Raw genomic sequence first — 25,894 nt, 5'->3', positions numbered from 1 at the left:
TTAAAGCACTAAAAGAAAAAATGTCAACCTAGAATTCTATACCTAGCAAAAATATCTTTCAAACACTAAGGCAAGTAAAGGTTTTTTCACATTCAAAAAGTGAAAAGAATTCATCACCAGTAGACTTTCATTATAATTTTAAAAGTAATCCTTCAGGTTGAAGGAATATGGTACCAGACTGTAATCTATACAAAGGAATGAAGAGCATTAGGAATGAAAAATGTATGGATAAATTTAAAATACTTAAAAATTTTGTTAATCTCTTTGAAAGGTGACATTGCTTAAAACAAAAATAATAACAATAACAATATATGCAGGGCTCATATGTAGAAGTAAAATATATAATAATAGCAAAAGGCCAGGAGAGAGTAAATGGAAGTACAATGATTAAGGTTCTCATATTACACATAAAGTACTATAACATATGCCATAAAACCTAAAACACACAAGAGCACTGCTAATAAATCATCAAATGAGATTAAATGGAATTTAAAAATACTCAGTTAATCCTAAAGAAAGCAGAAAAAAAGAAAAGGTAACAGGGAACAACTGGAACAAACAGAAAGCTAATAAAAACTCAGAGATATAAACCTAACCATATCAATAATTACATTCAAAGTAAATACTTATAAGAGATTATGAAGGATGAACTGTGAATTTGCTTAATTTTCTTGCTGTAATTTATGTGGAATTTTGTACAACTATCAATAAAATAAGCACCCATTTTTATTTTTTTTAATTCTCCTATGACTTGAACAGGAGGAAGGTTTTTCTCATTTTGTTTTCTCTTCACCCCCCTCCCCCCACCATTTTGCTTCACTAGCAAGAGAGCTGTTGTGTGAACAAATGAAAATGTGGAGCATAACTGTAAAGTGTTTCTGGAATTCTAGTTTTGTGTATACATTGTAATTGCACAGTTCCAATAAACTCTGTTTACATTCCAAAAAGAAAAGAAAAGAAAATGTTCTAAGTACACCCCCTTTAAAAGGGAGATTGTGAAATTAAATGGAAGCTCCAAATACATACTGTTTACAAGAAATCCACTTTAAATTAAAAAATACAAACAAGCTAATATTTTAAAAAATGAGAAAAGATACCCCATGCTGATGCTAATCAAAAATGGCTATATTAACATCATACCAAGTAGATTTCAAAGCAAAGGATATTAGCAAGGATGAAGAGGGTCATCTCATAATGAAAAAGGGGTGAATTAATCAAGAATACATGACATTCCTAAATGTTCATGCACCTCATCACAGTACTTCAAAATACATGAAGCAAAGAGTAATGGAACTTCAAGGAGAAATAGATAAACCCACAATTATCATCAGAGACTTCAAAACCACTCTCTCTATAATTGAAGGAACAAGTCGGCAGAATGAAAATCAAGGATATAGAACGCCGGAACAATTTTCCCAACCAAAAGGACCCAACTGACATTTACAGTATACTCCACCCAGTAGCAACAGAATATACATTTTTCACATTCACACAGGACATTTACCAAGACGGTTTACATTCTGAGTCATAAAACAAAAGACTAAATATATTTACAATATATTTATTCAAAAGGATTCAAATACGTATATGCTCCCCCTTTTCATTGCATACAATTTTAACTAGTGACTGCCACCTAAAAAAACAATTTCCCAGCCTTCCCCTTTGCATGTAGATGGTAACTAGTCCTTGTCAATAAACTGAGAGTAAAAGAGGCCAGAGAAGTTTAGAAAGGGGGACCTCCTTACCCTGTCTCGCTTCTTCTCCAGGCTGACGGCAGAGAAATCTGAAGTCTGAGGGGCTGGCAGAACTACCTGACAGAAGGCACCCAAGACCCTGAATCACCCGTGTAGAGGAAAATCATCCCCAAATGATCATCTAATGCACAAGTGAGAATTTAAAAGTTATTTATTGCGTTTAGCCAATAAAATTGCAGACTTTGTTTTTAAAAAGCAGGTAGCATAACTAATTCAGGAAGCTTCTAAGGATTTTATGCAGAGGAGTAATATGATTTAATTTACTGTTTTTTTTAAATCCTCAGTGGAGGATATTTTTTTCCATTGCTTTTCAGAGAGAGTTGGGGTTAGGAGGGGAGAGAGACAGGGAGAAACATCTATGTGACAGAGAGACACATGGATTGGTTGCCTCCTGCAGGAGCTCAGACCAAGGCGAGGATGGAGCCTGCAACGGGTACACACTCTTGGCCAGAATAGAACTTGGCACCCTTAGGTCTGCAGGCTGATGCTCTAATCACTGAGCCAACCAGCTATGGCTGATTTACATTTTTAAAGAATTATTCTAGCTGTTTTATTAAGCATAGTTTATAGCCCTAGCCCATTTTGCTCAGTGGTTAGAGCACCCACCTGCGGAATGAAGGGTCCCGGGTTCGATTCCAACCAAGGGCACGTACCTCGGTTGCAGGCTCAATCCCCAGTCCAGTCGGAGCACATGTGGGAGGCAACCAATCAATGTGTCTCTCTCACAATGATGTTTCTCTCTCCCTTCCACTCTCTCTGAAAAAGCAATGGAAAAAACATCCTTGGGCGAGGATAATAAAAATTTAAAAAAATAGTTTATAGGGAGGCAAGTATGGAAGGAGACAAACTAGTTAAGACATGGCAGTAATCCAGGGAAGAGATGACAGGGTCCTGAATTAGTGTGATAACAGTGAAAGTGCTGAGTAGTAGTCACAGTCTAGAAATATTTTGAAGATAAGACTAACAAGATTTTTCTGACACAAGTAAAACCCTAGCAATTACATGAATGAAGTTGCCATCGAGTGAGATAGGGAAGGTCAGAGGTAAAATGGGTTAGGGTTAGATGGGGTCAGGTAGTGGACAGAGATGTCAGAAGATCCATTTTGTACATTGAGTTTGAGAAGTCTACCAATTAAAGAAAATTTAAAGTGGGCAGCCAAATTACATCAATCTAATGTTTAGGAAATAGGTCTGAATTAGAAATACATATTTGGAAGTTGTGAGCATATAAATCACCAACAAAGAGAGAGTAAATAGAGATTTCCAAGAACTGAGCCCTGGGGTATTCTTACATTAGGAGCTTCAGGAGAAAAGAAGAATCTAACACAGAAAACAAAGAAGTGACCAGTGAAGTGGGAAGAAAACCAAGAGCACAGTATCTTGGAAGGAAAGTAAAGGAAGTCTATCAAAAAAGAGGAAGTGATCAATTGTGTCAAATTCTGCTCACAGGTCCAATACAACAAAGACCAAAAACTGCTCATTGGTCAAGAGAAAGTACTGCTTTGTTTTTTCTGGTTGGGAGAAGTAATAGCATATTCATATGCTAATAAGAATAATCCAGCACAAAGAGAGGAAATGATGATTATAGGAGAATGACGGAAAACTTCTGGAACCATGTCTTTAAGTAGGTAAGGGAACAGGATCAGATGCACAAGTGGCCCAACAAGCATTTAATCTGTAGCTAACAGGCAGAAAGGCAGAGTACATAAATGCTGTTACAAGCAGGTGGATAGATAATTGTAAATAATTAGGCCATCGTGAACCATGATTATAAAGTCCATCTACAAGGACATCCCTCAAAAGTAATATTTCTGGAGAGTGGTGTTTGAATATTCATTATTATTTCAATTTCACTAACTGCCAAAAAGCCCTCTCTGAAGGCTCAACAGAGTGGTAGAAAGACATCCTGGGGTTACCTTAATTGAAATCAACTGTTTCAGGTAACTACTCCAAGGCACTACATAGTCTATCTAGAACTCATAAGTGAGGCACCAATGAGCAAATCTAGAATAACTGCATTTCAAATTATCCCAAGTCCTCTAAACAGTCACTACTGTGAGGTTTCCAAACAATTTCATAAGTAGAGAAATCTATTATTCCCAGGAACATTTTAGAGGTATTGTATGGTTTCAGGCACTTGAAAAAACTACGAAATTCCAAAGAGCAGTCTCAACCGTGGCCTGGAATGATTAGTTCATTAATTTAGCAGGGTTTTATAAACAGTGACTAACATAATTTTCACCAATGAAAATAACTACATAACCCATTCTGAATTACTGTCCTCACTGAAAAGATTATGTCCTAAAGCATTTATAAATTTATGTAGTAGTATTTAAGCATATGAACAAAAAATATTATCTTAAATTCTTAGGCCCTATAGAAAGAAAATAAAATTATCAAGCACATAATTCTAACATTTACATAAACAACGGTTTCATTGCACTGTTCCAACAGTGAGCATTAGCAACAGGTGTGCTCCTGAGATTCACAAAGAACTCCTTTGTAAAAAAAGCATCAAATTCTGACACACACAGTTCTAAGTAAAGAACTAAGTAAGTAACTAGTAAACTAAGTAACTTTTCATTTTGACTTCATGTCATCTTCCCTATCTCATTAGGAAAATTATGTATACATTTTAAAAAACTGAAGTTTTTTCTATGTAACATCCAAAGAAATTTTTTCTTAACTCATATGCTTATATCCTAAATGTAACTCACAAGCTACATGTTGTAACATGTTAATATCAAAACAAACAAAAAACATACTCCATTAAACATGAACCATCTACTACAAATAAGTGACTTAACATTAACGGGATCTCATACTCCTTTGCAAATCTGATGAAAGCTATGCATATAATTTCAGGGAATTAATGGATGCCTTGAAATCTACCTATGGGTCCCTAACATTTAAAGAATCTCTGATTAGTGGGAAAGAATGGAGTCCAAAATTGATCCAAGAACATACAAAAACTTAGTATGTAAATAAAAGAAGTACCATAACATACAGTGAGAAAAACTGATTATTTATTAACATAATATTTGCCATAAGTGGCTATTCACTGAGAGATATTGCAATAAATCTCTATAAACATGACTGCTTTAATGAGTTAAAAGTAAAAAATACAAATTATAAAATACTATAACAAAATATAGAGAATGTACATAATCTCAATTGTGGGAAGTCTTCTTAAACAACATAAGAAATCTTGTTTAAATTGATGTATCTGACTGTGTAAATGTTTTAACTTCTGTATAATCAAAATGTACCATTAAGTCAAAGGGCAAATGACAGACTTGGAAAAAGACAGATGTAAAACATATGACAGATAAAAGATTACTAATTCTAGCCCAGCTGGCAGGGCTCAGAAGTTGAGCATCGACCTAGGATTCAGGAGATTGGGGTTTGATTCCCAGTCAGGGCACATGCCCGGATCTCAGGCTAGATCCCCAGTGGGGGCGTGCAGGAGGCAGCCGATCAATGACTCTCATCATTGATGTTTCTGTCTCTCCCTCTCCCTTCCTCTCTCTGAAATCAATAAAAATATTTTTTAAAAATATATTACTAATTCTAATACTTAAAACAAAAATTGGATAAGATAAACTACCCAACAGACAAATGAAAATGAACTAACAAGTAAACGATGTTCAACCTAATTAGAAGTTGAGGAAATGTAAATTAATCCAACAACATATTTCACAGCTTCAGACTGGCAAAAATTAAACGCTTACAGTATTCAGTGTTTGTGAGTGTGTGTTGGCAGTGTGGATTACTGTAAACTTTTGGAAAACAAGTTTTCTGAAAAGTAAATTTTTAAATTTCTTAAATTATAAAATGCATATATCCTTGGTCTCAGCAATCCCATAGATAAGAGAATTTATCCTAGTGAAAATGATACCAACACACAAGGAGTTAGCTGGGCATATCAGGATGTTTCTTTGTAACACTGTATATAATACCAAGACAAAAAAAATTTTTTAAAGCAAAAAAAGTGGGGGTGGGGTAGGACTGAATGTTCATTATTTGCATAGCAGCTTACTAATTGATGGTAGATGCGAACTATGCAATATTATACAGCTATTAGAATAAGTAAGTCAAACTTCTATGTATGAACCTGGAAAGCTGTCAGTGATATTAAATGAAAAAAAGCAAAATACAGAGTAACATGTATACCATGATCCCATATTCATTTTTTAAACTATATTATGTGATATTGGCTTTTTTAGGAACTCCTGTTTATATACTTAATTTCCCAAGTAGTCAATAAATACACCTAAGTTTTGAGCACATCTATTGCTCTACTTGGGGCATCACCATCAAAATACTCTCAAATCAAGGTGCATATGGCATTATCAGACAATACATTCCTTTAGAATCTTCTAACGACACAACAGAAAAAATAAGGAGCAAAAATGTTTAATAGGTTTTCTAATGACAAAGTAAAAATGCTTTTTAATACTGTGATTTTACACTTACAGAAAAGAACTAGATTTTTTTTCCTATAACAGAAATAAGCTATTTCAGTTGCTTCATTGGGTAATATAATTATGTTCATTATACAGATATAAACAAGGGCCAGACATTACACTAAACCAATTCCTTTGTGTCAGAAATTGGATTTTCTCAAAATGATATTCATTCTTCACAATAAATGCAATTAACATGGTACTACAGTTAAAAAAATTCTGTTCAAACTGCTAAATCTTAGTGTAATGTTACTATAAAGTCCCAAGCAGCCTGGTACAATTAAAGGAACACTTGATTTGAAATCAGACATAGCCTGGATTCCAACACTGGTTCTGACACTTACTAGCTATGTGGTCACGTTACAAAATCTTTGAGCCTGTTTCTGCATCTGTAAAAATGGCTTTCTATAGTGTTCTTGGAAGATTAAATAAAAATATCACATATGAAAAGTGCCTAGTACAGAGTCCAGTTGTGAAACTATGCCTTCTTCTGCCTTCCTTTCCTACGGAAGATTACTAACTGGCAACACCTGTTTTAGTACTGCCCTTTTATAAGACTTTTTAAATCAAAGATTGCTGATATAAAGCACCACATTTTATTTGCCATATTTCTGCATCTCAAGAGTATTAGTTCCTTCAAGTGTGTTATACTTGGGGCTCCTTTTCCTGGCTCATTTTTTAGAAGTATTTAGTTTGATGCATATTTATTATTTCTCATGGAATTTAAAAGTTTCTTTCTTGTAAAAAAAAAAACACAAAAAAACACACACACCCCCAAAACAAAAAAACAAATAAAAATGCAACGTTTTCTAGCTGTGGCCTTCTACACCTTCAGATAACTCTCTTCTTAAAATCATTCAGGTTGTGTCTATGAAAACCACTTTCAGGTATTATGAAAAAAATATTAGGCAAAGAAAGAAAATAAAAAAACTGAAGTTATCCTAACCCACCGTAATGTAAGAAATCCATAGCAATACAAAGAATAAGTACAAATTTTAATATAAGGCAAATTTCCCTAAGAGTCTTACTTTTTTTCTGTAAAGCTGAATCATTAATGAGGACAGAATATGACCCTGGATGCTGCTAAATGGACCTGAACAAAAAGAAAAGGTGTATTGACCAATCTTCAGTATTTAAAGTGAGTATTTTTCCATCATACAAGACTCATTAATAAAATCATAGTAAATAAATTTGACATCTCTTCAAAACTGTACAGGGTGAGTTTTACCCTAGAGTTGAGGACTGGAATTATCCTTAGCTCCTCTTGCGCTCCCATTACATTTGATGCCCTTTGCCAGAATGCTCTTCAAAATATCTCCAAGGCTTTTTGCAAAGCCTACCAAAACAACAAATAGCTACCACTGGTAATATTACAATTATTTTCTGATACATTTGTCTTAAATACTAATCATCACCCACGGTAGCATCTAGCTGTTACTTCTTAGTCTAAACGATACTGCTGCTGGTATTTTATCGCTTGCTTCTCAAAAAGTATTTCAAACGACGCTGAGGTGAAAATATATGCATAAAAACACTTCATATTACTTTTCCATATTCAAAGTATGGCCTCTTGAGCTGATTTTTAAGTGCCAAGTACATTTTTGTATCAAAATGTATCACATTCTTTTAACACCCCCTTCCCATCCTGAGCTCCTCCCAAATGCCGAAATTCCTTACTATTCTGAAAGTACTTATTATATCTGTGCATTTTTCCGGTCTCCTGCAACTTCACTATCCAACTTCTTGTATTTCAGAACCATCAAAGCAAACACTGTTAACTCCTTAAGGTACTTAACCGTACGGTTCACTTTTTGCATAATCCTACCTTTCCCTTCGCGAACTAGAATCTCAAAAATTCCCCTTCGGCGTTCCCTCCTCTTCTAAATTCATATCCCTATCTTAAGCCCAAAACTACGAATCGGTTTAGTGCCACTAAAAATCTACTTAAAAGCCTGGACGCCTCGCTTCAGCACCTCGTTGAAGCGTGTTATTTGCTTTCCTGTACTACCTGGGCAGCTCATTCCTCCCGTCCGTTGTGTGGTCCCTTGCTGCCCCCAGCACAAGAGTGCAACTCACTACAGTGTGATTGCTCCTACTCTCCGTGGTGCCCAGCATCTCCCTCCATGTCCGCGCATCTACCCCTTGGAGCGCCTCCCCATCCCCGACAGATTCCGCGCCCAGGTGCCCGCAGCTCAAATCCGCGCGCCCCTCGCCTGCCCCGCGGGGCTTTCCGGGCGGCTCCGAGGGAACGCCCGGGCCGCGCGGGCCGGTCCCCTCCAGCGCCCCCCGCCGTCGCTCCGCTCCCGCCCTCTCCCCGTGGAATGCCTACTTCGGGGGAACCTTTTGGCTCCGGGAAGCCCAACCTTGCAACCTCTGTCCCGCGCCGCGCGAGCCCAGCGCGCCACTCAAGCTGAATTCACACTCTCCTCGGAGCCCGTGCTCTCGACGTCCCCAGCCCCAGCTCCCCCGGCAGCCCGCGAGCCAGACCCCAGGCGAGACGAAGCCCCGCTCGCGCCGCCTCCCCGGCCCGGCCCCTTCCACGCCGCCCGCTCAGCCCGGCGTGCCTCTGCTCCTCACCTAGCTTCGATCGGGACTCCTCCAGTTTCTGGATCTGGTTCTCCAAGAAGAGCATCGCCACCGCGAAGGCCACCACCGCCAGCAGCTGCAACTTGGGCGGCATCATAATCCTGAGGAGCCCCATGAAACCCGCTGCTCGGGATCAAGACATACCGCGGGGGGCGGGGAGCGGGGCCCCGGAGGCGAGGGAGACGCCGGGAGGAGCCCGCGGAGCCGGCAGAAAGGCAAGGAGAGCGCGACAGCAAGGGAAGCACCGCAGCGACCCCCCTTTCTGCCTCCCCAGTCCCCCGCCCCCAGGCGCCAGCACCAACGCCGCCGGTGCCCGCTTCTTCTCGGACTCGACGGCCGCCCCCTCCAACAGCCCGCGCCGTAACGCGGCGCGAAGCGGCTGCCGGGCTCTCGCTTTCCTCCGCTGCCTCAGTCACCGACCCCGCGCCCGCCTGCCTGCCTACCTCGCTCTCTTCCTTCCTTCCCTCCCTCCTTTGCTCGCGGCCGCGCGCTCCTCCACCAGCGCTGCGGCTGCGGCTGCGCCGCCCCCAGCCCCGCCCCCCGACCATCCCCCTCCGCCACCAGGCGCACGCATCGACGTACGCTGCTTGGCAACCAGAGGCTCCACCCCCTGCTCCCGCTCAGTTGTGCTTATTGGGTCGAAGCACCCCGGCGCTTCGCTCTCGGTTCGTGTTATGGTTGGTTTCCTTTGCCACACGCGTCAGCCAGAGCGGCATTCGATTGGGCAAATTGGAGAAGGAGGCTGGCCGAAACTGACGAAGGCGGAGCTTCTTGGCTGCTTGACGAAATGTCGTGAATGAAAGGAAGGTACCCGGAGAAGCACATATTTGGGGAGTTTAGGAAAGTGCCTGACATGGGATATCGAAAGAACCCGCGACTTTATATTTATATCAAGTGTAAAGATATTTGATCACCTTTAAGCTTCCGTATACCCTTGGGTAATCCTTCTCTACAGACTAAAAGATTTGCTCGCCACCGCCCTTCGCAGCCTGTTTTAGATCAGGCTCTGGCGTGGACTCCCCTGGCTGAGGGGTCCTTCGAGCTGCCAGAGACCTACGGAAGATGGTAACGCTGGCGATGGCGGCTGGGCCGGGGGCATGGCTGGGGCCGGCGTTTGCGCTGAGGTTGCTGGTGGTGGCTGTGCTGCAAACGGTGAGTGGAGGGCACCTCTGCCGCCGCCCCAGAGCGAGTGGAAGCGATTGCGCTGAGGAAAACGGGTCATTCGGCCCCATTTGGGAGCGACGCTTGAAAAGGGTGGAAAGACTGGGTTTCCTTAGCCACTCCTGCGGCCGGAGTGCGACGTGGCTTATTTCCTCGTTTGATGCTTATCCTCGGCTCGGGGTTTCTAACGGTTTTTTCTCCTGGCTTCAGACTATCGAGTACTTATCTTCTCTTGCACAGATCCTGCTGAAAACAATCTGTAAATCACACGGTTGGGGGAGAAAGGCAATAAATCTTGGAAAGGAGTGAAAATTGCTTTTTAAGGGGAAGAAGTAAAACCGTTCCTTATGACAAGGTTCCCAGATCTTGGAGGAAAGCCCTCAAGTCTTCGGTCCAGGGTGTGCGTCCTATTTATTTCTTTCTCCCAATTATTAGTATTCCTTTAATTCACTGTTAGCCTCTGCCCTCCGCTCTCTGGCATTTACATACCTCTGTGCACTTAAGTGTTACTTTGTGTTTTAAACAACGTTGTTGCAATAAAGGGGGGTTACTCTGTACTAAAGCATAACTTATTTTTGAAATTGATTTTCTAAAATGATAGTCTTCACCTCGTTTAAAATCGGGCGGTATTAACCAAGTTTTTTTATTTGTTGTTTGTGGGGGTTTTTTAATTTCGTTTTCTTTAAGAGAGCAGACGAGTTCTTAGTCTTTGAAAGGGGGAAAGGCTAGTTTTGACTTATTTACCTTTTCACCACGAACAACTTAATATTGGCTAATTCCTCCTAAAAAGTTTGCAATCTGTGTTTTGCTATGTGAATAGAACTTTTTTAGTAGACACTGTGCTGCGATCACACATTTCTTGTATCAGCCTAATTCTTCAGGTGTTCTCCTTGCTGAGCCTGCTGGGAAGTTTTCGCCTAGAAGACCTGGTTCAGCTGATTTATCCAAGATTTGGGCGAGTTAGGGCCAACCGAAGCCCTCTCTGAATACCTCTCCTTTTCCTTTATCAAGGAGTTTGGGGATCCTGCCTGTTTGCTTCCAACTGTTTGGTGCCTTACAAATTACTGGAAGTACCCCTCTCTAAACTTTCTACTCAAGATTTTTCTTTTTTTGTCTTGCAAATGTTAGGCGATTTGAGTTCACCCTCGTGCAGAGATAAAGGGGAGTAACGTTCCAAGTTGCCTTCTCTTGATTTCCCTGTCTCTGACTATTTCATTATCTTTGGCTGTATAATTACCCCAAAACTTAGTGGCTTGAAGTAATGATTTCTCATGATTGGGTGGGTCTGCTGATCAGTTCCTTCGTGGATTTCCTCTGGCCTCATTTCTGCAGCTGTGCTGTGCTAGTAGGTCAGCTGGACTTAAAGGTCCAAGGTGGCTTCATTTTTGGTGGTGCTTGCAGTGAGCTAAGGCCACTTGGTTCTCCAGCATGTGACCTCTCCTCCAACGGGCCAGACCGCCTTCTTTCCGTGGCAGCCTTAGGGCAGCACCCCTAAAAGGCAACAGCTGCAATGCCCCCTAAAGCCTAGCCTTGGAAATCGCTTATATCACTTCCTCCTCACAATATCTGTCAAAGCAAATCACAAGACCCGTCTAGATTTCAAGGGTGGGGAAATAGAAATAGGGAATACAGGAACTGTTTTCTTTTATATAACACCTTACGCGTACTTGTTCATTTAAATCCCCCGAAGTGTGAATAGCCTCCTGTTTGCCCCTTGCTATTAAAGTCATCAGGGTATCTGTAGTTTGTGTAAAGCCATGAGTATAGTAGAGTGGTAAGTACAGAGTGGTAATGAACCCCTCCGACTCCTGCAAATACAGAATGACTCTGAAAATAGAGAGTCCTGAGCAATTTGCCGTTGTTGAACTGTTTTGACTTCCCTAAGGTTTATTCTTGTCTCTTCTGTAATGAGTAGTGTTTTTAAGAAAAGAAGGCAGTAAAATCCTTGAAAATGAAAAGTGTGGGAGGAGGATTGTTGAAAAATCACTTAGAAGTTAGAAAAACTGCATTTCACAGCTAGCCTAAGGGAGTGAAAAGACCAGGTGGAATAAGTAGTTTTCCTTAATAAAAATAAACCAAGTATCTGGAACCTGACTGGTGCAGATTGAATAAAAAAAGAATAAGAGAATAATTTCTCAGCGCCTTGAGGTTGAGCTACTGGTATGAATAGAGAATTTTGCTCTTACTTTAATTCACACCTCTGAGTCCTTAAACTAGACAAGTTGAGTTTTTATCACTGTCTCTGCCTCTGAATAGCTGTAATTTAAAGTTAATAGCTTGCGTAGTTATCAGCATTTCAATGAGGTGACAACTGGGAGGATATGAAGTGATTTAATCTGAAAATACTTTCTGAGTATGATTAAGCATTAGGAAAGTAATATTTTAGTATGGCCTAAGGGAGCTGTTTTCTAGAGTTCCCCAAAACTAAGTGGTATTCAGTTCTTCATTCAGCTCATACCTAATTTTCTGCATTCAGAAAGGCGTTGCACTGAGAGCAGTATGGACGATACTGTGTCATTGGTTCTGGCACTACCCCCCACCTCCAGCCCCTTTTCTTCACAAGTTAACATCTGCATCAGTCTTATTTTAGTGGGTGGCACAATTATAATTGTCAGCGGTTTTGTTGTTCTTAGTGGTACACGCTGAATGGTGCGTCGTGGATTCCGTGAAACACGGTAGTTAATAACAGTGGCTCAGGGTTTGGCGGGCAGGCCAGGATTCGAATTTTGATGCTGCCACCTGTTGTTTGCACTGTTGTCTTAGACAAGTTACTTGAACTGTCCTACGCCTCTATTTACTTCTCCATAAAATGGAGATAATAATACCTTCTTCATGGGGTAGTTAAGATTGAATAAAATAATGATGTAAAGTGCTTAGCGAGACAAGTGGTGTAAGGGCTTGATTTTTCTTGTGTTCATTTTCATGGTGTTCATCTGTTTACTTTTGTCTCAAATTTGAAATATTTTTGAAATTATGTGAGAAACCTATTATTTTTCTTAGAGTGAGGATCAATTAAGAGATGGCTAACCATATGTAGGTGTAAGTATAACGAAGTGTATAGTGATACCAGACTTTTTTCTGAAAAGGTAACGTTACAGTATAGTTAACACAGTTTCCCTGCTAACAACCCTCATCCACAGGGAACTCAGTAACACCAGAAAGAAAGAAAAAAATCAATGAATAATGCAGGGAGGAGAGAATGGAGTCTCTTAGCTTGTCAATCCTACTTTGAAAGTTAAACTGTTAAATGGTTATCCCATTCAGGGTTATCCTACCCTGTCCTTAGAGTCTATGTCTTTTTTTTACAAGTGTGTCTATTTTTAAATTTAATATTTGACCTTAATGTGCACATTTAAATGCTGTTCAGTTACTTTTTGGTAATAAAAACTTGGGCAGGCATAATTTATAACTTGGAGCTCCTCTTCTGTATTGTTTAGCATTTGGTGTTTATCTGTGAAGTGCTTAAAGATACGTTCTAAAGCCCTTGGATTCAAAGCCTGAGTCTGCCGAACCAACGGTAGAAGAACCAGGAAAAAAACATTTCACTCATGAAATTCAAGATGCCGTATATCTCCCATGCACTTACCCTTTCCCATGTCTACACTGATTAAAACATAATAGCTTTCTGGTTTTGTTTTTCAATCCTTACCCAAAGTTATGTTTTCAGTGATTCTAGAAGGAGAGTAAGAGAGAAGGAGAAAAGGGGAGGGGAGGGGAGGGGAGGGGAGGGGAGGGGAGGGGAGGGGAGGGGAGGGGAGGGGAGGGGAGGGGAGGGGAGGGGGACATCGATGTGGGAGAAAGAGAGAGCCATCATATGGGAGAGAAACATTGCTTGGCTGCCTCCAGTACACCCCCTGCTGGGACCGCACCACCCCCCCCCTGCTGGGACCGCACCCGCTGCCTGGGTATGTGCCCTGACCAGGACCCTTCCATGCACCGGACAGCGCTCTAATCAGCTGAGCCGCACCAGTCAGGGCCGTCAGTGGTGTTCTGTAGTTTTTAAGCGTACTTTCACAGTGGAAGGTGGGAATAATGCCAACATTTATTAAGTACCCACTGTGTGCTGGGTAGGATACTAGATGCTTTTAGTGCTTTTTCTCCTTTAGTCTTCAAAACTGTGAGATAAGTGGTAATTCCTATTCATAAACTCAAAAAGTAAGGTTGCTCTGTGCTGGCATTTGAATCAAGATGTCATCAGACTTCAATACATGTTTTGTATAGTCACGCCACCTGTCAGTAGGTGCTCAATAAGTGCCAGAGTAAAACCAAGTAGTATAATCACATGATTATTCATTTAAGGTTCTTGTTTTGTTTTTTGGTTGTTTTTTAATACTAACCTAAGGGTATTTTTGTAATTGATTTGAGAGAGAGAGAAACATCCATGTGAGAGAGAAACATGGGTCGGTAGCCTCCCATATATGCCTTGATCAGGATTCGAACCCACAACCTTTAAGTGTACGGGACAGTGTTCCAATCAGCTGAGCCACCTGGCCAGGGCTGAGGTTCTTGTTTTTAAAACATGCTTTGGTAACAATTTCTTACATTTGTTAAGCAGTTCACAGTTTCAAAGTGATTTCACTTTTATTACCTGTTTTAGTTACCATAGCTACAAAATAAATCATCCAAAATTTAGTCGTATAAAACAGTTGTTTATTTTACTTTCAACTGTGGGTCAGCAACTCAGGGCACAGCAGGATAGCTTGTGTGTTCCCTGGTGTCTCGGACCTCAGCTGAAATACTGGGACGTCAACTGAAATGTGAAGGCCCTTTACTCACATGTCTAATAGTCAGTGATCCTGGTTGTCAGCTGGGGGGTCTCAGTTGCTCTTTACATGGGCGTCTTCTTCTTGGCTCTCTAGTTTAGGCTACCTTACAACATGGTAGATAATTTTCAAAGTTGAGTGTCCTGAGACAGAGACACAGAGTACATGCAAGCACTAGCCTAACAGAGACTATTTCCTTTTTAGGGACTTACCTCAGAAATCACACAGTATCCCTTCCGTTACACTCTGTTGGTCAGAACAGTCACAAGCCCCTGCCCTGATTCAAGGGAAGGAAACATAGATTCCCACTTCCCAGTGGAGAACTGCCAGTCACATTGGAAGAACACGTGGGATGATGTGTATATATATTGGTGCATTTATCTTTGGAAACTACAAATTATTCTGTGAAGTAGATCAAGCAGATCACTTTAATAGTGGAGAAATTACTCAGAGTACTAGTATAGTAGCAGATGTCTTAGGTTCCTTCCACGGGGCTGGGAAACTTGATCTATTTTGAAGATTATATACATTCCACATTATTACTGATATAGGTAAAAGATGTATAAGGTATCAGATTAGAGTGTTGACTAACATAAGACCAATGGATGATCAGTATTTTGAAGGAATATGCCAAAATACTTAAGGTTTTTTACATTGGAAAATGCCTTTGGGTTTTAATCTGTCTGCTTAGTCTAGAAAAAGGCTGACACACTGAAGCTGGTGGGCCAAATCCAGCCAGCCCTGTTTTTGTAAATAAAGTTTTTTGGAACACAGATACCCATTCATTTATTCATTTATTATTGTCTATGACTGCTTTTGTGCTGCAATAGCTGAGATGAGTGGTTGCAACAGAAACCATAATAGCCACCAAAGCCTTACGTGATTATTATCTAGCCCATTATATAAAATTTGCAGACCCTTGGTCTAGAAGATCAAACAGTTGCAGCCAAACAAACAAATTCCCCCTACTTGAAGCTCACACACACATCAGAACTAGCACAGTGCTGGAAATACAGAGAAATAACTTAATTTTTGCCCTCAAGAGTTGACAGTATTGTTGGGAAATTCTGGGATTGTCTATGCTTGAGTAGGAGTTTATACTTGCAGGTACTATAGGAATTCATTATAGCCAAAAAGTAGAATGGGATTGGAGAAGTAATTAGAGGTATGACTGTCAGTGACCATTTAAGCCATTGAGGCAGGAGAAGATTTGAGAGTTCTATAAGAGAATTATCAAAACTTGTTAACTAATTGGTTGTAAAAATGGTGAAAAGTGTGGAATCTAGGATGACTGACCTGGGCGGCTTCATGGTCAGGGAAAATGACACCCTTTTTATTAAGACACTGAGTACATTGGAGAGGAATGGATTTAAGGAGAAAACTTAAGTTCCACTGTTGGATATTTTGGGGAGGTTTTTGCTTTGTTATGGTTTCTTTCACCATTGGAGATTTTGCATTTGTAATGCCTTATGCACCGTCTAAATGAGACTTCAAGTAGGCTGTTGGCATTGGAAGCTTGCATTTCAAGAAGAAGACGGGAGGTTTCAGTAAATTGGTATTTAAAGCCATGGAAACGATACTGTTGTCTATGAAAGTATGTAAACTAAAGAGAGAACCAAAAATAGAAATGGCAAACAGGGACATGTAAGAGATGCATAGGAGAGGAAGGAGGGGAGACAAGCCCATGGAAGGGGCAGCTGGAGGAGAACAGTTTTGAATGCCGTTGCATTTAGTGATTTGGGGCAAGTTTAGTCTAGTGGTAGGATCAGAAACCAGACTAGAGGAGGGATTTAGAAATGATGGAATGTGGAGAGAACAATTAGAGTCTAGGGCTTGAATACACTGAAGAATCATCATGACAGTTCAGTCCCTGTGGAGATGGCGGAAGCCAGAAACTGACTCACAGGCAGAGGGATTGCGTGTGGACGGACAGAGGTGCCACTTCCCTGGGACAGGAAAGGAGTGCCGGGAGAAGAGGACTGAGTTTGGGAGCCTGCCTTTGCCAGTCATTCGGACTGTGCCTGAGGCGTTTGTTTCATTTTATTTAGGAAGTACTGTTCCTTTGTCAGTGAGAAAATTAACACGGAGGTTATCTTTCCCAGTGTCACACACCTTGTAAGTGGTGGAGCTAGTACATAAACCCCAGACTTTTATTTCTGATGTGCTCCTGTTCTCCCCACCCCATCCCCTGCTTCCTGTGAGTGAAGATAAGTCTGAAGGGTGTGGTCGGGGCCTAGACTAGAAGTTAATGTTCATAGACCCATATAAACAGGTGTTAAGTTTTTGAAATGTAATAGAAATTTGTTTTTAAAAACTATTGAATGTTTAATAAAAGGTATTCTATGTAATATACCTATCTAAAGAAATAATATACAGTATCTTTTTAATCCCTATTTTACCTAAGCTGAACAATGACACATTTTTAAAGAAAAATTTGTTTGGGGGGCAGGGTGGACCAAAAAGTCATATAAGGTTATAGAGTGACTTATCTCCAGTGTGTTAGATTTTGACAACCCTGGTTTCTTCCTTTTTAGAAGCTTTATAATGTAAATATGGAATTAAGTTTTTATTTCTATTTTTTATTTTCAGGTGTCTGCCTTTGGGGCAGAGTTTTCATCGGACGCTTGCAGAGAGTTAGGCTTCTCAAGCAACTTGCTCTGTAGCTCCTGTGATCTTCTTGGACAGTTCAACCTTCTTCAGCTGGATCCTGACTGTAGAGGATGCTGTCAGGAAGAAGCACAATTTGAAACCAAAAAGGTGTTATTTTCTAGTATCTCTTCCAATAGATGGTTTAGTTAAGATAAGGTAAAATACTAGATTAGCTTTAATATACAGAAGTCTTCAGCTTTTACATTTTGTAGTTTTAGAAAATCAGATGGATTTCTTGCCTGCCCATAAAAGCAAATAGAAAGGAAAAGCAGGGTTACCTACCGGGACCCCATGCTACCATGATTGTCTAGCAGAGGGGGAACAGAATAACTATAGCATGCTTGGATCCTAGAGCTCCCCATTCTTTTTAAATTATGGCCACATGAAGTCAAAGAATAATTGAATAGATGCTTTTATTCATTTGTAATAAGAACCCACTTTTATAACGAAATTTGGGATGAAAATAAAACACCCATTACCTGGCACAAAATTATAGACAATAAATTATAAATTTTAATCTGGTTAACAAAGAATATGGTCTGTTAATTTACACATGTTACTAATATTTCCAGGTACCTAACCTCAACTTTAAACACCTGAAAATAGCCAAGGTTAGGTGTCTCTAATTGTTCAATAAAATTTGCTATGTTTTGACCCACTGTTGAAATTAATAGTAAACTCCTTAATTTTTTTCTTTTTACTGTTAATGGACAATCATTTATTTAAAATATCCTAAATATATACAAAAGTAAATCGAGTATTGCTTCTGTTTTTCAGGTGCCAAAGTCTTTGCCATAGAAAACAGGAAGAACCTTTTGTAAACTAAACGTTGCAATTAAGCTACATCAAGTTTAATAGCTGCACACCATTTTCTTTTGTGGTTGTGCTTTAGTGCTTTAAAGATTTCCAAACTACTTCTTCACAGTGTACAGGTTCACAATAAGAATGTATCCATATACACACTTTTTTTTAAATATGGCTTTATTGATTTCAGAGAGAGGAAGGGAGAGGGAGAGAGAGACAGAAACATCAATGATGAGAGGGTCATTCACTCATTGATCAGCTGCCACCTGCATTTTCCCAACTGGGGATCAAGCCTGCAACCTGGGCATGTGCCCTAACCGGGAATCAAACCATGATCTCCTGTATCATAGGTCCACACCAGTCGGACCATATACTCACATTTTACATAGGAATGGTTCTGGTTAAATATACATATAAGGAACCTAACATGGTCGTATTGTGCCCTAAAACCACCCCGTAGAGCCAGATGTGCCATTATACAGAAACAGGTGTAGATGTACAAGCATTGTCTAACATTCAGATTAGCACTCCAGTTATCCAAAATGACATCTTCATGAGGGATGCCCTGTTTAATGTTTCTAGACAAGACATTCATTCTTAATCTATACTAAATCATTAAACAGCCTTATTCATTGAAAAAAATACAGTGAACTTAAAATATTTCTCAATACATTAATAAACTGCCTTAATTTTTAAATCTTTTTATTACAGCTCTTCGACTTCTTTAAATTGTAAAGTAGCCTGAAAAGATCATTTATATTATTCAAATAAAATTGAATTAGTGAGATCTGTGTGTTTGAGGTGAGAAGACAAATGGTGGCATCTCTCTGCTATGTTTCCTTTTGATGTTCTTTCACTTGTATATACTGAGGTATTAACATGCATTTGAGGTGTTAATGTTTGTAAAGCTTTCAGACAGTAATTGTATCTTCTCATTAGGTAGTAAAAGTTTATTTCTAACACTGAGTACAGTTTTATATTTCTAAAAGAAAAACAAGCAGACAAACTTTAAAAATGTTAGTATTCAACCGTAATTTAATACTTGATTTCTCAGTTGTGAACCTGAAATTCCCAGTGTCCCAAAATTGGCTTTCAAGTCTTTGTGGTTTTCATTTTCTTGGTTCAAATATACCAATATATAGTTTAATGTTTAGACGATTTCCATGCTTATGTTAGTCTTTTTGTCTGAAAATGAAATCTAAACAAGTTTGCACGGGACTTACTAGTTTGGCAGGACCCTTCCCCCTTGTTTTTTGTTTGTTTGGTTTTTGATGGGATAAATTGCTGAAGGAATCTGTAAGAGCTATCCTCTCATCTTTAAACTATTAATCTACGGCCTTCTATGCTCCTTACACTGTCCAACCAACAATTATTATTTCTTGAGACATAAAACTTAAAGGATTGAATAACAAGGGGTGTTCTATGATAAACAATCTTTACGACACACACTCTTGTAATTAAGAGTCAGTTGAGAGGTTCTACCCTTTGACTGAAATCAGCTGTAAACTAAGTGCATCTAAAAGCTGTTTTTACTTCTTGCCCTTTCTCAGTAGTATTTTTAATCTAATACATGATAACAGGTTTTAGAAGTTTTAAGAAAATTTTGGAAGAGAAAACTTAAAAGTGGGTTTTTTTAACTCTACAGATTGAGAAGAGATTTCTTTTATTTGAATTTTGGAGCATCTTGGTCTCAATCACAGAATACCCAGTAGAAGCCTAGGCTGCAGATCACCAAATTATACCGTTACTGGTTCTGGAAAATAGCTCAGTAGTTCAGGCATTTAATGTAGGGCTTCCCCCTCCCTTTCTTCTTCACTTAAAAATCTACTTTATAGATAATACTAAAAATAAAAGCACTTATTCTCAATAATTATTATAATTCACTAAATTTGAATAAATGGACCTAAGTATGTAGTATATAAAATAATTTTAAGAACATAGTTAGTTCCTCTCCACTTCTTATTTCATTACCTAGTTGGAGTTAGACTGATGTTCATTGGCCACCTTTATATAGTAGTAATCCTATTTTCTATATATATAATATTCTGCCTTCACATTAGCTGCACTTCAAGCAAGACAGGGAGAGTCCAGAGATAATATTAACATGTATATAGTTCATTAGAAGTTTATCCCTTTCTCTCCTTTTATGAGAGTTTTTGAAGAGTGCAATTTTCATCTTAGCTTCATTGCTTACGAGCTTTGTGACTTCTAGCCAGCAAATCATTCCAAGATTTTCAGCTTTGTTGTAGTCCTTACATTGTCTCACCTTTAGTATTTCTCTTATCTTGGTTATGTGCTGGTATTTTACCTATGTTATCTATTTAATCCTCACAATAACTCTAATAATGTAAATACTGTATTCCTGTTTAACAGAAGAGGAAACTAGGGTGTAACCTGCTCAAACTTAGTCAGCAATTGGGTGCCACAACTTGGCTTTGTCTCAGGTATATTTGACTCTAGAGAGCCCCAAGTTTTTAAACCTCTACACTATTTTGCCTCTTATCTTGAAAATGTTAGTAGTAATACCTACTTCAAGAGTTACTGTAAGAAAATGAATGAATAAAGTGTAAAACACCAGATTGGCTTTCCGAAGCTCCCTGTAGCATTTATAGTTAATTTTATTAACACAATTCCTTTACTACTTCTTATTTAAAATTATTATTTGGCTTTAAGTCCCAACCAACGGAACATTTTAAATAACTCATGTAACTTTTTTTAATTCTGGTAAAAGAATCAAAACATTTAGTTACTTTCAGTTTACTTGGAAATTGTGTAGCCAATTTCAGAGTACTTTAGAAGTAATTTTAAACAGCATTATTCAACACAGTGGCAAATTTTAAGCTTTAGCCTATCAGAAATAGAATGCTACTAGTGTATAAACCATATACCAGGAGGATGCAATGGAGGTTAAGGTAACTATGCATGAAATTGTAGCCACTAAAGAAATTTCACAGTTGCTTAAAATAGCTGCACTTTTTTGTATTGTCTGTAGCATCTCTACATGAACTGATTTCTTTAAAGGAAACTAAATGTAACTGTCTTCAACAGATTATTCTAATTAAAATATAAAAACATTCACAAAGAAGCTTTTTTTAATTATCTAAATAATGGTTGGCAACAGTTCAAATTCCATGTAAGAATCACTGAAGCTCCTGAATAGCAACAATACTAAGTAATGATGCAAATATTTACTTAATAATAATAGCCACTAGCATTCATTAAGTGCTTATTATATGAAGGCTCCTTTCTAAGCACTTTATGTAAATTAACTTATATAGTACTTGTAACAACTCTGTAAGGTAGGTACCATTATTCCCATTTCATAGTTGAGTCTGAGGCATAGAAGTCTTGCCTAAGGTCACATAGCTAATAAGTGGCTATAATAAATATATGTATCATATATTTGTGTAACAGAAGTTTTCAAGTTTATTTGTGTAGTTAATTAATTGAACTGAAAATATTTAAATTTTTTGTTTTCTAAATGTGGCATTTCATCTGGCTTTAATATGAACAATAAATGTAAATTTTTTTAGGTATTTACAAACTAGGACCAGCTGCTTTCTAAGCATATTAAAACATTCTGGCACATTTGCATATTATAATTTTTAAAAGGACATAAGCCCTTAAAGTAATTCATTATCTATCCTCGGATTATCTTACAACTATGTTTCCTAGACATATCTACCTGAGAGTCAAAATAAACTTTCCATTATTCGCTCTGAGAATGCCAAAATAAGACAATAGTCACTGTCCTTGAAAAGTAGAAGAAATAGACATGGAAATTGGACTGCTAGAATGTAGTTAGCAGCACATTCTCTTGAGCTAAAACCTAATATCCAATGTTATAAAGATAACCACCAAAACAATCAGAAATAAAAGTTGGAAGAATGGGGGAATCCATAAATTTCTTAAAGTTGACATATTGAGAACTATAGATAAAACCATGTTAATCATTATGGGACTGACCAACAGAAGAACCAAAAATAAACAATTTAAAAGTTATTGAGTGGGTGTGGAAGGGCAGAGGAAAATGTTTACTTATTTTATACCTTTCTGTACCGTTGTGTGGTTTTTTTAATTGTTATTTCCAGATGCATTGATTTCTTTAAAGAATTTAATGAGATGTGTACTGTAAACAAAAAAATACTCATGTGCTATGAAAATACACAGGAAGGTCCCCTGGCCGGTGTGGCTCAGTTGGTTGGAACTTCCTCCTGTACACCAGAAGGTGGTGGGTTCTATTCTAGTCAGGTCAGGTACCCAGGTTGCTGGTTTTATCCCCAGTTGGGGCATGTGTGGGAGGTAATCTGTTGATGTTTCTTTCTCACATTGATGTTTCACTCTCGCTCACTCTCTCGCCCCCTTCTCTCTAAAATCAACACAAAAGAAAACACAGAGCCGGGCCAGGTGTGGCTCAGCGGTTGAGCGTCGACCTAGGATCCAGGAGATCGGGGTTCGATTCCCAGTCAGCACACATGTCCAGGTTGCAGGCTCGATCAATGACTCTCTCATCATTGATGTTTCTGTCTCTCTCTCTCTCTCCCTCTCCTTTCCTCTCTCTGAAATCAATAAAGATATATTTAAAAAAAAAAGAAAACACAGAAGGAAGGGTATAACCATTTTACTGGTCAGGTAAATATTACCACCTGCTTATATAGAACTTGATGCCTATGATTAGTTGGAAAATAACTGGGAACAGTCATTTCTGGCAGAAGAAAAAATAAATGAAAAGGCAGAGACATGGGAAAGATAGTCATCTAAGATAAATCAGATAGCTTGGTTATGATAAAAGATGGTGACTCTTAAGTAGGACCTGTGTGCCTTCTTGCTCAATAAGAAGTTTGAACTCTATCCTATAGGCAGGGGAGAATTTTAAACAATAGACTGGCATCAGATTTGTAATTTAATAACTTTATTTGTTGGTGTAAACTATAGTTGATAGGGCAGAGGGGAATACTGTTGCTAGAAAAATAACTTATATAGCATTATATAGGGGCTTAAGCCAACACATTGATAGTAAAAATGGAGAAGAGACAGTTCTGGAAAAGATTTAGGCAATAAAACTTAAAGGATTTATTGACCTACCTGGATTGGAGGGGGAAGGGATGAGTGAGGATGCTTCCCAGTGTTCTTACTTTAGAAACTGGCCACCCCAACACAAGAAAGCTGTGATAGACTTCAGCTAGTTACAAGGCAGCCCCGTAAAGCAATGGAGGGTGGGAGAAACGGCAGCCACAGAGGGTAACTTTTAATAAAGCATACTCCATAGCAACAGACTGTCTTTTCAGTTTACTTTTTGAAGAAATATGTTAAAAGTTTTAATTTAGGAATTCTAAAATTGATGGTATACTTGTCAACCAGTGGGCAAAAGTAAAATGTGTAGTGGTCTAGTCTTTTCAAATTTTATATCGTTATCGTTGCTCTTAAATTTTGAATAATACTATTTAAGCTTTTGGGTTGTTATTATTATAGGCTTATTTTTGTATCTTTTTTTAATAATTTTTTTTCTCCTCACCTGAGGACATGTTCATTGATTTTTAGAGAAAGGGGAAGGGAAGGAGAGAAACATGGATGTGAGAGAGAAATATGAGTCGGTTGCCTCCCCCACGATCCCCGAGGATCTAACCCGCAACCTAGGCACGCGCCTCACAGGGAATCCTTGTAGAGGACGACCCTGTGGGACCCGCTGGGCCCGCCGCCAGGCTGTGTCTGTTCCACTTGGAATATCTTAGGTGATTATTTTCTGTAGATTGAGAGAAACCATAATTTGTGCCAGCTCGTTTTTTGTTATTTCAGATATTTGTAAACTTTCTTTAAGATGATCATAATTGCCTCTTTTTTATGACAGTTTTTTCAGTAATGGAGTGGTAATAGCAGCACCAACACAAAGAAATATGTTCTCTTTTGAAAAGCAGCTTTTGCTGCCATATGTAGGACCTTCGTGTTCCATTGTTGAGGCTGTTGAAAGTTTGGGTGTTGAACCGTATTTTATCTAGATCTTAGTTTTTCAAATTAAGAGGAGATAGGTTGTATTTTTTAACATTTAGGAGCAAAAAGACATTGAATTTCTATTATTGAGTACTCTATACTAAATAGTTTGCCATTTTCTAAAATATTTTTACTTATTACGAAAGGGCTCAGTGGTTTTTATTAAAAACGACTTACTATGATATTTAAGCTTAGACTCATTTTGACCAAATCTTTGGATAATTTGACCTGGTGGTGATGTGTCTAGTTCTTTCCTTTCATTGTATATTTCCTAAGTATCTGTAGAATTGAACGCGTTGTTCCTGAGTGATGGCCTGGATTATTCAAACTTGCAGCTGAAGTATGGATGAATGGATGTCCTTATCTATGGGTTGTTTTTGTTTCTGGCTGAAAGACTAAATCAAACATTCTCACCTTTTGCTGATGAAATTGTTTTAGGTGCATATAGTAAATTCTATTCCGCTTCACAATACTGAAAGAAACCTTGTTCTTTTTTTCCCTCAGATTTTAGAGTTTTGATGTTCTAATTTAGAGTGGGGTAATGTCAAAGAACTTTTTTTTTTTTTTTGGTACATTTTTATTGAGCTTTCTTAGTGGAACAGTGATTGTACGTTTATGGAACAATTCTCCCAGTGTATTCATGCCTTCTTTAGAGCCTAATCTGAGTTAAGTAAATGTTACCTTGCTTGTTTCGCAGCTTTCTCAATCTTAAGGTAGAAACCTAAGATACAAAAAGGAATAGCATTTTAATAGTGTAGAAGAATAAGTTTTAAATTTAAGGAGCTTCCTTAGGCATAGTGATTCATTGCTTTATATTTTTTCAGAGTTCAGTAGAAAGCACCTAAAATTGAAAAGTGTAATCTCAGGGGTATAATATTATAGAATTCTATTTTCCAGCTTGGTTTGCTAAAATTGTAAAACTTAAATTTATTTCCCTAATCCTCCATATTCACTTATTGTTCCTGTGCAAGAATACCATCAGTCAGGGTGCGTATGGCAGTGTCAACAGATCCACCATTCGCCTTATATAGCTTCTTCAGTGACTTAAAGTGAAGTCTTGACAGAAGCTTGCTATTGGATCACAAAAAATATATTACCCTAATTATTTGTCCATGTGTAATTGTAGCATATTGTTTCTAGCATGCAAGGCATTTTTTAAAATATCAGAAAATATGAAATGATTTGATAATAAATAATGAATTAAAACTTAAAATATCAGCATTTATTTTGTTGCCCTGAGAATTAACTGGCCAGATTTTGCTAAGAATAGCTTCTGCGTGTTTGAAAGGAGTAAAGTTGATTTTGACAAATTACACTGGATGCGATTAATGTTTGGAGGAGTGGCTCACTTTTATATTTGAGTATATCATAATTGTTTTTCATTTAGGATCTCTAAGTAACTTAATACTCAGATTTCATCGTGCGATAGTCATATTTCCTCATTTTTAAATTCCTGCGTTTCATGCAAGGGCAAGCCTTCAGTAGACCTATAAAATAGATACTCCTCAGATCTGAATTCTGTTCAGCAGTTTAAATTTTCCTTTTGTTTCACCTAATATTAGAGCATTTTCTTCATATTGCAACTTGTTTCCAGTTTTCTCTAATCATACCATTGAATTTCAGTAATACTGAAGTTTTGCCTTTAAATGAAAGAGGACTTTGAAAATAAGAATGACCATAAGCGGTACTTTATAAAGGGAGACAAGATCATGCAGCAGCTGTC

The 25,894-nt window shown here is 38.5% G+C and overlaps 2 protein-coding genes across 3 annotated transcripts in view; one reads left to right on the top strand and one right to left on the bottom strand.

Moving 5' to 3' along the window:
• The window catches only part of HS2ST1 (heparan sulfate 2-O-sulfotransferase 1), a 150,098-nt gene extending 141,028 nt beyond the window's left edge, over positions 1–9,070 (bottom strand). For both annotated transcript variants that reach the window (XM_016220640.2, XM_016220641.2), the window contains exon 1: positions 8,798–9,070. In XM_016220640.2, the coding sequence (XP_016076126.1) occupies positions 8,798–8,921 (124 nt within the window). In that variant the 5' untranslated portion in view covers positions 8,922–9,070. The remainder of the gene's footprint in view (positions 1–8,797) is intronic.
• Positions 9,071–9,853: 783 nt separating this feature from the next.
• The window catches only part of SELENOF (selenoprotein F), a 28,679-nt gene continuing 12,638 nt past the window's right edge, over positions 9,854–25,894 (top strand). Inside the window, exons 1-2 of the mRNA XM_016220642.2 lie at positions 9,854–9,958; positions 17,320–17,487. Of these exons, the coding sequence (XP_016076128.2) occupies positions 9,869–9,958; positions 17,320–17,487 (258 nt within the window). The 5' untranslated portion in view covers positions 9,854–9,868. The remainder of the gene's footprint in view (positions 9,959–17,319; positions 17,488–25,894) is intronic.

The sequence above is a fragment of the Miniopterus natalensis genome, chromosome 9, assembly GCF_054644295.1.
Source record: "Miniopterus natalensis isolate mMinNat1 chromosome 9, mMinNat1.hap1, whole genome shotgun sequence".
NCBI lineage: Eukaryota > Metazoa > Chordata > Mammalia > Chiroptera > Miniopteridae > Miniopterus > Miniopterus natalensis.
This window is presented reverse-complemented; position numbering and strand designations above follow the sequence as displayed.